Below are 13,026 nucleotides of genomic sequence, written 5' to 3'. Positions count from 1 at the left end.
AGGGTTGGTTCTTTCTGGGGGCTCTGAGGAAAGGTTCTGTTTCAGGCCTCCCCCCAGCTTCTGGTGGTTTGCATGCAGTTGGCGTTCTTTGGCTTGTAGATGCATCATCCCAGTCCCTGCCGTTGTCTTTGTATGGCATTCTCCTTGTTTGCCTGTCTGTGTCCAAAAGACTGCTTTCTATAAGGACAGCCGACATTGGACCAGCAGATCTTGTTTTAACTTGATGATCCCCTGGAAAGATGCTGCCTTCAAAAAAGATAACACTCTGAGGTACTGAGGGTTAGCCCTGCAAATTTTTAGGAGACACATAAGTGGTAACCAGCAGACTATAAATATCCTTAAAGGGTTCTTTATATTGAGATCAGTAAGGTGTATTTCAGAGCACTTTATAGTGAAAGATGAGTACCAATTCTAAAATGGATGAGAATTAACCCTCAAGAATACAAAGCCAAATCATATCCCAGTGGTTTAACCAGCTCTGAGGAAAGTTTTTAGATACGAAAAACTAGGAGGTGATGTTTTGCAATTAACGAATTGAGTCATCTATAGCTTAAAAACCTGGGACTTTTTTTAGTATTATGTATAATTTTTTTTCTCCATTTTTTAACCTTTTTTTAAAAAAGGGATTTAGTATAGAGGCTAGACAGCTCGTTATGAAAAGTCAGGACAATGAAACTATTCAAACACCAGTAATTGGTCATCTGAATGGTCAAGTAAATGTTTTGCTTTTGAAGAGAGTTTTTAAAATGCTTTATGAACATAATTAAATCTAATTATACATGCATGTCATAAAATTAAGAGGGCATCTAAAAAGATGCCCTTTAAAAGATAATGCTTTTAGTTCTATCTAATGTATATAGTTACTGTAAATGGAAGTCTGTTTCTTGAAGTCATTCTGCATTTCAAAGTTAAATTAGCAAGTTATATTTTTATAAATATTACATAAAGGATAATATTTATGGAATAACTTTACAAGTATGATATTTTGTGTCCTTTATTCTTTTACATAGGCAACAACTTTGCTTACCATGGATAAGTATGCACCTGATGACATTCCAAATATAAACAGCACCTGCTTTAAGTTAAATTCACTACAACTTCAAGCCTTATTACAGAACTATCACTGTGCACCTGATGAGCCTTTTATCCCAACGGTGAGTGGATGTTGCCTCATCGTCACACAGTGCGGGACATGTTTGCACAGGGAAATTTGGATGAAAAAACAAAAGGAAATCTTATTTAATAAGTTGACTTATTTATTCTCATCTTACGAGATCAGTTTCATGTTGTTGTCTGAGTTGAGTTCAATGAAAAAACAGAAACTACACTAAGTAGAAAGGGATTTTATTCAGGAAAGTAGGTTCTTGGCAAGTTATCAGAAGGACTAGAAGGGAGGAGGTTAGGAGGCTGTCCAGGACTGTTGAGTTCCAGTGTGCGTAGCCACAACTGAGTGCTAGAGGGCGGGTTCCTCTGCCACAGGTCACCCCCTTACAGCCTGGCTGAAGTGAGAGGCTTGTCCCATCTCATCTGGAACGGAGCCGGGAGTTTTGGCATGCCTGCCTCTCAATAGGAGGAACAGAGGGTGAGAAATAGTATCTACCACGGTTAGCTATTTTTAAAGAGAAATGCTGTAGACTTAAATATGAGTCATGAGAATTATATACGTGGATGGATGGATTGACCAACATTGAGTTTATGCCAACAAGACATGAACAAAACAGCCCCAAACTAGAAATCACCAAATCAAAAGTATAGCATATACATAAATCATGTCATAGTCATACAAAGAAATATGTGAGAAAGAATGAATTACAGTTACAACAGCTGGGATGAACATTATGACATAATGTGAAAAAAAAGCAGCCCTGTGCAAAGTGCATAGAATACGCTTCCATCTATGTACACTTTAGGAACAATCAAAATCACGCTCTGGTGATAGAAGCCTGAAAACCATTTCATTCTTTTTGATGGAGAAGGAGGGGACAGTGAGAGGGAATGGCATGGCTACTCAGGTGACGATGTTCCCTTTCTTGAACAGAAGTGAACCTGGTGGTTGAGCTGGTGTGTTCATTTTATTGATCTGTGCAGTTAGGATTTGTGAACTTTCCTTTATGTGGGTAATATATCAGTGAAACATTTTTAAATAAAAATCACCCATAAACCCACAATTCAGAAATAACCTCTGTATATTGATATATTTCCAAACTGGCAAAAATACTGTATAGATATTTTATTCTGGTTTTTTGTATTTTACATTGTGTGGGCTTTTCCCTATATCATTAAACATTCTATACAAATACAGTTATTAACAACTGAAAATTAAACAATTGTACGAGGAAAAAAATGATTAGAAAAGAAAAACTTGTGATAGAACAATTTCTTTTTATTTAAAGCTACAGGTTACTTAAAATTAATAATAAAAATCTTGGTTCATCTATAGAATGATAATAAAAATCTTGGTTCATCTATAGAATGATAATAAAAATCTTGGTTCATCTATAGAATGTGTGCAGCCCAGGGTTGTTGGCTTTAGAAAATGGATGATGGCTGTTCTGCTGGGATCTGTGCTCCCTCCTTAAGCCTGTGTCTGTCTGTGTCTGTTGTCTGTGAGATAAGCGGTGCTGCAGTGATCAGACAGATCAGACAGGCTTGGAATAGTTGTTGGTCATGTGCATCAGACAGTGAGCATCTCTTTTTAATTTTGCATTTGTTTTCCAAACAGGATCTTATAGAAAATGTAGTGGCTGTGGCTGAAAACACTGCTGATGAGCTCGCCCGTAGCGATGGAAGGGAAGTGCAGTTGGAAGAGGATCCTGACCTGCAGCTGCCGTTTCTTTTGCCAGAAGATGGTTATTCTTGTGATGTTGTCAGAAACATTCCAAATGGTTTACAAGAATTTTTAGACCCTCTGTGCCAGAGAGGTAAATTAGTCTCCATGCCTGAGTCTGAGCTACTCCCCAGGTTAAAGCGAGCATTTTATTCACCGTCCACCTCATAGGGTAGTCCACTTATGTGGGAGTGCACCCTTATGCTGTCTGGAGAAGTCCGTGTTCCGCTGACTTGGAGAAATATTTCATGGTGATGTAAGGTCAGAAGTGTCGAGACAGCGCTAGGGGATGTTTTGTGACCCCGTAGTGAGCATCTGCTCTGCCCACTTGTTGTCATGGTTACATTTTCTGCCTGGGCTGATAACAAGGGACCTTTTTTTGTTCTCCCTTCTTGGTATTTTATAAGCATAGTAGGTTGATTCATTCTTTTAGCACTAAATTGTAAACTTTGTTGGTACCAGCATAGCAATTAAGAGCAACACAAGCTTTGGAAGCAGACTGCCTGCATTCTAAACCCAACTCTGTCACCTATAGGCTGCACTGCCATTGGCAGGTGACTTTGGCACCTCAGTTTCTTTTCAGTGAGATGGGCATGTTGATAGTACCCAGCTAAGAGATTGTTGGGAGGACTGAATGGGTTCCTGTGGAGCATGCAGAACTCTAGCACAGAGCGAGGGGGTGTGAGTGCTGCTGTTGCTGCTGCCGCTGTGGCCACCAGTGCCAGGCTGGCCTGCACCTGTGTGCTGGCGAGACCCAAACTCCAGCATGTCGTGTGCTTTTCTGTGTGAAGAGCTTATAGCCCTGAAAGGTTTGAGTACAGCTGATTTCCTGGATTTTATTATGTCACTTTTACTACATTTTCTTGTGATCTGTACTGATCAAAAACACCACAATTATTTCTGATGTATGAGGTTTTGTATTAGACCAAATTTTAATCCAAGTTTGCCACTTTTTCATAAAGTGGAAAACAGCTCAGATGAGTAGAAAGTTAGACCCAAAGTGTAGGGGTTTGTTTAAACAAATAAAAGTAATAATGATAGAGGTTTTATGCCCATAGGTATATAAATCTGGTGAGTGTGATTTTTAACTTCAGTGAAACATTCACTCCCTACAATAAATACATTTTTATACCTTTCAAGATACTCTCAAAGTTTCTGATAGTTAAAAAAAAAAAAATCATTTTACAAAGGCTGCATCTTTAATGAAATGTGTTTGCAAAACAGTTACCTCTGGAGCCTTTCCAAAAGGTGCTCAGGGCTTAGTGCCGTCCTCAGAGAAGCAGAGAGAGGCCAAGGTGAGATGAGGCCGGGGTGAGGTCTTTTAGGAAAGTGTGTGTGAAGGAAGAGGGGTAGGAGCAGAAGGCAGGGAGAGCCTTCAGTCTTGGTACAGGTGCACCTGTGACGAGGTTGGGGAAGGAGGAGGGCTGGGTTTCAGTGCAGGTCTGAGAAATGGAGTGGGCCTGAACTAGCCCCAGAGCATTAGTTCGGTGCTCTGCCATTCCCTGGAAAAAGCCTCATGCCACACACTGGTGGTCCCAGAGGCAGCAGCACAGCTTCCAAGCAGCAAGCACTCGGCCACCACAGGACTGCTTAGAAGTATACTTCCAAGTGTGCTGCATCTCAGCAAATCAGAAACCACAGCCAGTTTTCCTTCCCAAAAACTTCCCCCACACACGTGTTACTTACAGCACTCGTCCTCAGACGGTCTCCTCACTCCACTTTTTCATTTTGTTCTATTGTTCATATTGCCATGGTATCTGAAAACCATGGTTTGTGGATGGTTCTCTCCTGCCAGGAACTCTTCCTCTATCATATGTGGGATTAATTTAAACTATTGAGCATGACATCATCTTCCAGCCTTACTGCTTCACCTTGAAATACACTATATATATTGTTAATATTGAACTGTATATTATTAATATCTGTGCTATTACCGTTGTCGCTGCTCTACTCCTGCTGTTGAACTTATACACTTACTTATTTTCTTAATTCTAATCAGGCATCCTTTCATCTGGAAAACCTCAGTGTCTTCCTAACACTTAACATGCCTCTCCCAGGAGTGATTCTTAGTTACTTGCTTCTATTTTTGCACTGGTCATATTGTGTTTGAAACGTGTGCTGCTATCTGTCCTCCACGTTTAGTGAGGGTGGTTTCTGAGAGCCTGGGCTTGGCCAGCTGCACTTTCTCTGATCCTCAGCACCTCGCATGGGCCTGCTGTATGTTCAGTGCTCAGTAACTAGTTGTTTTTATAATTAATACCTTGCAAATAAGCATGCAAGGTGACTACTAGCATTTTGCAAATCTGTATAGTTTATAGTTTACAAGCAACTGCCAGTTTTGTCACATGTATCATAGGGCAGATCCTCACCAAGTTGGAAATAGTGAGCTCTTGACTTGATGATGGAGTATTTTTTGTGACTTCCCCATAAGCTCTCTTAAATCATTAATTTTAGGACATATGTGATGTTTCCGTGGTCTCGGCATCACTACATTACTTCATATGTGTTAGATGATCATTGTACATGTAGCTTAGTACACAGATGCCTTTAGAAGACTTACAAAGAATCGAGTGTTTTCTTTCATGACATCAGTGTTTTCAATGCTTCACACTCAATTCTTTACAAGCTGATTAAAGAATTACTTTGTGCCCTCAGTATATATTCCTTTGTTCCCTTCATACAATAGAGTTCTGTGAGAGAAGACTGTACAACCAGCCTGGACTCATACCTGGTCTGAGATACATTCCTTAAGCGAATAAAGCCAAATCTCTCTTTGTAGTATGGTCCAGAGCTTGTTATGGAAATGCGGCCCTTGAAAAAAATAAGAAAATAATTTATAATTGTTCAGATTTCAAAATCATGTTAAATTAGTGATTCCCTGAAACATGAGAAGGAGAAGCAAGTTGTAGGTTATATTTTCATGAATCTGAATTGAAATAGTGATTTAAAAAATAGAACTAAGTAAAATTACTTTGTATACTTATTTTAACTGAATATGTTTTTGACATCTCCTTTTTTGCCTACCATAAATAAACTGATTGTCCACAAATAGCAGTCAGAATTTTCTCCTTGTTGAAGCACTGGAGTGGATGAGACTGTCAGCTCCTGCCAGGGAAAACTCACCAGTCCAAGCCATTAGACCACTTGAGACTGTGGTGAGAAGCTGCGCAGTCTGTCACACAGGACACTCTTCATGAGTGGTAGCTGCTGATAGTGGGAAGAAGATGGCAGTAGAGAAAATGTACCAAGGATTGTTCAGGGCCCGTGTGATAGATAGGAGTTGGTCAAAAACATTGCTGAGAAACAAAATAGGATTCGACTAAATGAAGAATGACCTAGTTTGAATTGAAAGGCTTACTTTTACAAAGCATGTCATTTGTCCTTGATGAAAATAACAGATATTCTTGAAAACATTATAAAATGATTCTGAAATTTATTTGTAAGAAATTTAAATTAGTATGAACTTAAAAGGAGATTTGGACAAAGAGTAATGAGGAGTCCTAGAATTGTTGTACAAGTTACCCAATAATTTGAATGTACGTAGTTGAACAGAGAGTCTGACGTGCTGGTAGACACCCCATGCTCGTGTTGTTTTCTTACTCCTTCCCTCTTTTCTTTCCCTTTGCTAAGTAGATATTCTGAATGTTATTAAGGACCTCTTAGTGTAGTGGAGTAAACGGTTCTGCAAGGAAGTAATGACGAGGCGATCTGATAATTTGTTATAGGAGTAAGAAAAAGTTATTTTGGAACACAGAGGAGGGGGAGGCCAATTTTACTTTACTGCTTGGTGCTGAAATACTCTTGGACCAAAACAAAAGGATAATTTTAAATGTCTGGTAATTCAGTTTGCAGAGGGGAGTAAAGGTGTAGAGTAAGAAAAATCAATACTATGTATTGGATATTAAGCAATTGGTAATTAATCTTGCTTCCCTTATCTTGACAAGATGTGCTTTTTCACTTACAATTTGCTTGTTTCCTCCTCAGGATTTTGCAGGTTAATTCCTCACACACGTTCACCAGGTACTTGGACAATATATTTTGAAGGTGCAGATTATGAAAGTCACCTTCTGCGTGAGAACACAGAGCTGGCAAGTATTTTGAGGGTACCATGAAGTGAAATAGATCCTTAGGACTTGAAGATGTGATGCAGATTTGTTTCTTTCTTAACTGGAGATTGGTGTGATAGCAGAGTTTTAAAATCACCATTAAATATTGATATTCAAAAATTTTTAAACCGTGATTTACACATATATTTTTTCCTCCCAAGCCATGTCTCTTACAGTTTTGTCTGTAAGCAGTGGTGCTTTTTGAAATAAAGAACACTTAATACCCACGGTTATACCAGTCTTAATACATATTTTTAAATATATTAATATGATAATCTTAAAATATTTTCTTAAAATTCTTTGGCAGAAATGTTTCATTCTTTTATAGTCAGTTCTGCCTTGTCTTAAATATATATCAAGCCATTTAGTAATATTTTATATCTTTTTGAAAGAGTGGTAAATCTCAAAATTTCCCAGCTTCATACATGTTAAGAACAATTCTACTTTGCTTCATATAGACAGTTTTAAACACAAACAGGAATTTTTTGTGTACTCAAAGTAATTAATTTGAGTTCCTCGCATACTTTAGGTTTGAGCATTATATCATGGCCATCTCCAGAAATTGAATTAATTGTTGATCATTCTTTTATACCAAATAGATGATCACATTGAACTACTGACAAATTGAACATACCCCTAATACTTTTTTTTTTTTTTTGAGACAGAGTCTCGCTCAGTTGCCCAGGATGAAATGGATGAAATGCAGTGGCGCGATTTGGCTCATTGCAACCTCTGCCTCCTGGGTTCAAGTGATTCTCCTGCCTCGGCCTCTCAGTAGCTGGGATTACAGGTGCATGCCACCGCACTTGGCTAATTTTTTTGAATTTTTAGTAGGGACGGGGATTCACCATGTTGGCCAGCCTGGTCTCGAACCCCTGACCTCAAATGATTCACCTGCCTCAGCCTCCCAAAGTGCTGGGATTATAGGCGTGAGCCACCTCACCCGGCCCCTGATACTTTTTACTGACTTTACTAACTGCTGTTTTTTTAAGTCCCAAATAACAGCAGCAACTTCTGGTTACCCAATTTTATGGAAAAACAAATACCTTCTAGGTAGACTCACTCATTCCTCATCTTTCTAGTTTATTCTAAGATTCCTCGGGAGATTTCAGGTTTTGATTTAAAAAAAATAGTAATTCTAATGTCAACTAATTTTATTTTCCTTAAAATAATCTCTCATAAGCTTTAGTTATTTTCCTTCTAAATTAAAAAGCCATATGTATAATTACCACCTCTTGGCAAGGTACCTTCCTGCTTATATATTTAATTATTTAAGTTCCTCCTTCGTGTGTATGGACTGTTAATTTTCTTCTTGAATTTTGTTTACTCTCTGGCGTATAGGAATGACATGTAAAGAACATGTAACTTCAATGAGTAATTTCACTTTCTCATTCTTTGAGTCTGTCGGGAGCTGTCTTGCCTTATGGGCTGTCGGTTTAGGCTCCTTACCTGGCCAGGTGGGCTTCACTCAATAGCAGCACTCTCTGGGTGCTGCTGCATGAGTCTTGCAGCAGCCTTGGTGTTGCTATTTAAAATAAAATCACTGCTGAGTTTTCACAAGAGACAAAGATGTTAGGTCATCTCTGTTATAACCATTTTTTGCAGTCCTCCCCGTAGATAATGTAAAATAATTTAAAATTTCTTCTTTGAAAACACAAAAAGACTGGTAATTTATTTTGAAAGGTAATAAAGTAAAAATTGAATTTTGTCCTTATGATCAGGCTTTCTACCTGATAGTAATGGGGGTTTAATTTTGTTTTATAAACTAAGTTCTTCAAATCACATTTAAATAGCATTTATGACTAAATTCATCTTTAAGATTTCAGTCAAGAATATTGATTTAGTTTACCAGATTAATACCTGAAGAGTATCTATATTAATTGAAATTTTTTTTTTACTGTTTATCTTCTCACCCTTTTTGTTTCCCCATTTGCTCCAGTGAACATGATTGACTAGCTCATGAGTTGTCTAACCATACAGAAGCACTTCCATTTCAGTCATAAAATAAACCTTTGTTTTCATCCTTTAGGCTCAGCCTCTGAGGAAAGAACCTGAAATAATCACTGTGACCCTAAAAAAGCAGAATGGAATGGGCCTTAGCATTGTTGCAGCAAAGGTAGGCCAATTAGTCATGTGAGAGTTGTTCTCTCCAGTCTTTCAGCATTGAATCAGTAGTTGTCAGAGTGGATTGTGTGGGAGTACTTTACCACCTGTGTATAATGTGCCTGTTCAGTTCTGTTTCTGTGTAGGAGAGGAATGGTGTTACATGAATGAAGCCAGTGTGCTCACTGGGCCCAATTAGTTGAGGGATGATCTCCTACTCTGAGAATGTAGCTAGAGTGATACTTTGAGATTGAGCAGATGGTACTCAGAAGGAAATAATTTAAAGGCATAGTCAAAACTTGATTTGCACAGTGAGGAGAGAAAGCATTGATACAGTAGAAAACTGCATCGTGGAAGTGGGGCACAGGTGCATCACCTCATCATAGTGGGCCACTAGACACCTTTCTCAGACTCCAGTGCACGTAAGAACCACTAGGGACCTTGCTACACAAGGGGATTTCTGGTTCTCAGTTCCAGGTGTCCCTTCCAGTGAGTCTGGTGTGGAGCTTAGGAAATGGCATTCTTAACCTAGACCTTATATAGTTCTGATAGGTGTTGACTGCTGAACCACCCTCCTGGAACTCTTAGGGTTTGAATCCCTTCACCCGCTAGTTCTGGCAGGCTATTTAAAGCTACACAGATCTTTTCTTTGAGTTAAAGAAATGAGTATTGTGACTTGGCATTACTCACTCATGAGCCTCTTCCAATATGGAATCTCAATTACGTTTGCTTAGAATTAATTTTAGCTTTGAATCATATTCAGATATTTTCCATGAAACAAATGTGTTTTTAGATAATATTCAATAACTGATGTTTCAGTCAACTTTGCTGATATTTTGCTTAAAAATAACACTTCGGCCACTACAATGTTTATTTTTGTTTCTATCTCTAGGGAATATATGAAAAGCTTGAAAACGTTACATAGCAATGTGTTAGAAATGCCTTCTGAATTACAGTTAATGTGCCTTGAGAAATATTTTAATTGCTAATAGTCAAAAATTTTAATTTATTTTTCTTTATACCAGAATTTTATCATCCTGAATATTAATTTGGAAATAAACGGACTATAATTTGAAACCCTGCCATTCCCATTGTCTAGAGAGACCTGTGATTTTTTAAAAGCTTTCACTGAAGTGTTTTCTTCCTCAGCTCCTCTAATTTGTGAAGGGTCTGTTTGAAATGAGGGTATGGGCAGGCCATGAGGTCAGCTTTGCAGTGAACAAATGCAGAAGCATGAGAAAAGATGTTGAGGTCCCGACTTTGAACCGAAGGCTAGATAGTGAGCTGACAGGTGGTCCAACAAGTACACAGCCTCTGCCTGACTGGGCATATTTGCCTCTACTGTCCCATCTTGCAGCGAGGCCTTTTTTATTTTTATGTTTTAAAAGAGGCTGGGTCTTGCTCTGTCACCCAGGCTGGAGTGCAGTGGCACAATCATGCTTTGAACTCCTGGGCTCAAGTGATCCTCCGGCCTCAGCCTCCCAAGTAGCTAGGACTATAGGAGCATACCACCATGCCTGGCTAATTTAAAAATTTCTTTTAGAGACAGGGTCTCGCTGTGCTGCCCAGGCTGATCTCGATCAAATTCCTGGCCTCAACCAGTCCTCCCACTTCGGCCTCCCAAAGTGCTGGCAAAGCTTTTGTATCCTACTTTGCAAGGACTTCCTGGCAGCTCACTCTGCTCATCTTTGTCCCCTAAATCAGGGCAGTTTTAGAACTGGAATTAGATCATGAGGAGTTTGGTATCTTTCTCCCCGTCAAACTGACTCTGTAGCATCTTCACTGTAGTTATCCCCACTCCCAGACATAGTCTCCAGCATATAATAGGCAAAAAATATTTGTTGAAAGATAGCAAATAAGAGCAATTTTTTTTAACCGAGTGGATATTTGATTTGCTATTATATAGGTTTAATCCTGAAATAACAAATTACCAGCTATATTAGCACAACTCTCACTGAATTAGCTGTGAGGAAAATTTGTTATCCATAATCTTAGTCATAACGCAAATGCCTACGAAGCAATATGTGATTAAGATCTAGTGCAAGTACCATAAAACTTTACCTTTGTGTATTTTGGAGAAATTAAGAAGATGAATGGGTGTTGTAGCAGTTGTGGAGGACATCTTGGGAGAAGTGGAGTTTCAGCTAATCCTTGGAACAAACATAATTGGAATAAAGGAATAAGGGAAATATATCGTGGGTTGGAGTGAGAGCACAAGCAAGGATAGAAGAAACAAGTCTTGTGTGTGCCATTTTTGGATAAGGTGAGACCTGTGAAATTACTGAGGAGAGCGGAATAAGGAATGCAGTGCTTAATTAGTTTTAAAACTCTTGATTGACAGGATAAGGAGTCTGTGCCTTATCTTGTAGGCACCACAAAGAAATGCAGGATTTAGAACAAAAGAGGAACATGATGAAACTGACATTTTAGGAGGCTTTATCTGGGTCTGGTGTGCAGGATGGATTAGAAGAACCTGGGACAAAAGGTGGGCGTCTGTTCAGTAGTTCATCAGAGGAACCTGAACCCTTTTAGCATATGGGTTGAAGGTGCTGCATGGGGCGTAGTAGGCTGCCTCTCAGAGACCGAGGCAAGTGGGGTTCACCTGTGCAGGCAGAGCGTAGTCCAGGGCCCTTCCCACCTCACCATCCAGAATTTCTGCTTACTCCTGGTAAGGGTCCTGCTCACAGGCCATATTTCCAGGCTGTTGCAGTTTAAGGGACCAGGGCTCATTTGGAGATGTAAAAGTGGAAGTATCAGCCACAGAGCTGTGTTTTCTCTTTGCCTACCAGCTGAGTCAATGCCCATTTTCAGGAAAAAATCAGAATCAGAAATTACCCCACCATACTCAGATCTGTGGGCAGAGTTTCTGTTATGTTCATCCTGTAACCTTACTTTAAATGCTTTTCTTACCTGGGGTTTTAGGAGTGTGGAGGTGGAAGTAGGGGGCTTCCACGATCAGTGTCCACCTCTTGCAGTTAAAAAAAGTATCTTGCAGTACAAAACTATTTGTTCCTATAGATTCAAGTCTAATTTACTTCAGCATTCAGTCTTTCAGAGTTTTTGGTATTCTTTCTCATGATTTCCTCATGTATAAAGGAACCAGCATTACCTTACAGGAGCGGAGCCTGGGTTCGCTTGGCACTTTCTCACCCTCTCCTGGGTGGCCTCTGGCCTCTGGTTGTTTGTCTCTGAATTTTGACCTCTGTCTTGCCAGGGTGACAGGGTGCAATTAGGACAACAAGCCAGATTGAAAGTCATACCTGAGCCTCTGTTCAGTTACTGTGGCAATGCAGGCAAGAGGCTAAGGGACAGGGTGCCAGCCCGTGTCAGGTGACAGTCAGATGATGCCCAGATGAAGAGAATCCTCTCACTTCAAGGAGGAGCTCCAGAAGGAAGGTTCTGCCGGTTATGAACCTGGGAGGGAGAGGGGAAGGAGTGCAAAAGGTGTCAGGGAAAGTGCCTCAGCCCAGACACCCAGGCACGGGTGCAGAGCTCTAGGTGTGCTCAACTGTGCCGGAGTCCAGGGAGCCCATGCTGCTTGAATGGGCTCCACCTGGCCTCTGCCCATTTGTACATCCATGCTGCCACCCACACCTGTCTTTGCTTCTTGTTTTTAGATCCTTGCACTTGGTCACCTCTTCCACCACCAGCCTCTCTTAATCCCTAATCCCCTCTTCTGTGGGGTTGGAAGTCCCTTGAGCTGCTGTGTGTCTTCTTTGTATTTGCTCTTACGCAAGGAAGCCTCAGAAGAAACACAACCTTCTCTCTATATCTTCAGTGGAAAGTAGTTTCATCATAAAAATCACTGACTCTGGAATCTTTGCTATTACAAAAATATTTGTCATTTGTGATGAAAAGTTACATTAGGTATCCGTGTAGCACAATTACTGGCTTCTGTGAGTCTATTGTGATTTAGGAGTCTGCAGGGGCTAGCTTCAGGGTATATTGTAATTTCAAGGCTAGGTCTGTACTTTTACTAGTATTAGAATA

At 39.8% G+C, this 13,026-nt stretch overlaps 1 protein-coding gene across 8 annotated transcripts in view; it reads left to right on the top strand.

Moving 5' to 3' along the window:
* The window catches only part of MLLT4 (myeloid/lymphoid or mixed-lineage leukemia (trithorax homolog, Drosophila); translocated to, 4), a 152,667-nt gene that overhangs the window by 98,647 nt on the left and 40,994 nt on the right, over positions 1-13,026 (top strand). For all 8 annotated transcript variants that reach the window (XM_011999609.1, XM_011999614.1, XM_011999613.1 and 5 more), the window contains 4 exons: positions 1,011-1,154; positions 2,723-2,921; positions 6,812-6,915; positions 8,963-9,049. In XM_011999609.1, coding sequence (XP_011854999.1) covers positions 1,011-1,154; positions 2,723-2,921; positions 6,812-6,915; positions 8,963-9,049 — 534 coding nt within the window. The remainder of the gene's footprint in view (positions 1-1,010; positions 1,155-2,722; positions 2,922-6,811; positions 6,916-8,962; positions 9,050-13,026) is intronic.

Source organism: Mandrillus leucophaeus, unplaced genomic scaffold (assembly GCF_000951045.1).
Source record: "Mandrillus leucophaeus isolate KB7577 unplaced genomic scaffold, Mleu.le_1.0 Scaffold6, whole genome shotgun sequence".
NCBI lineage: Eukaryota > Metazoa > Chordata > Mammalia > Primates > Cercopithecidae > Mandrillus > Mandrillus leucophaeus.
Note: the sequence above shows the minus strand (reverse complement) of the source record. Positions and strands in the feature narration are given on the sequence as shown.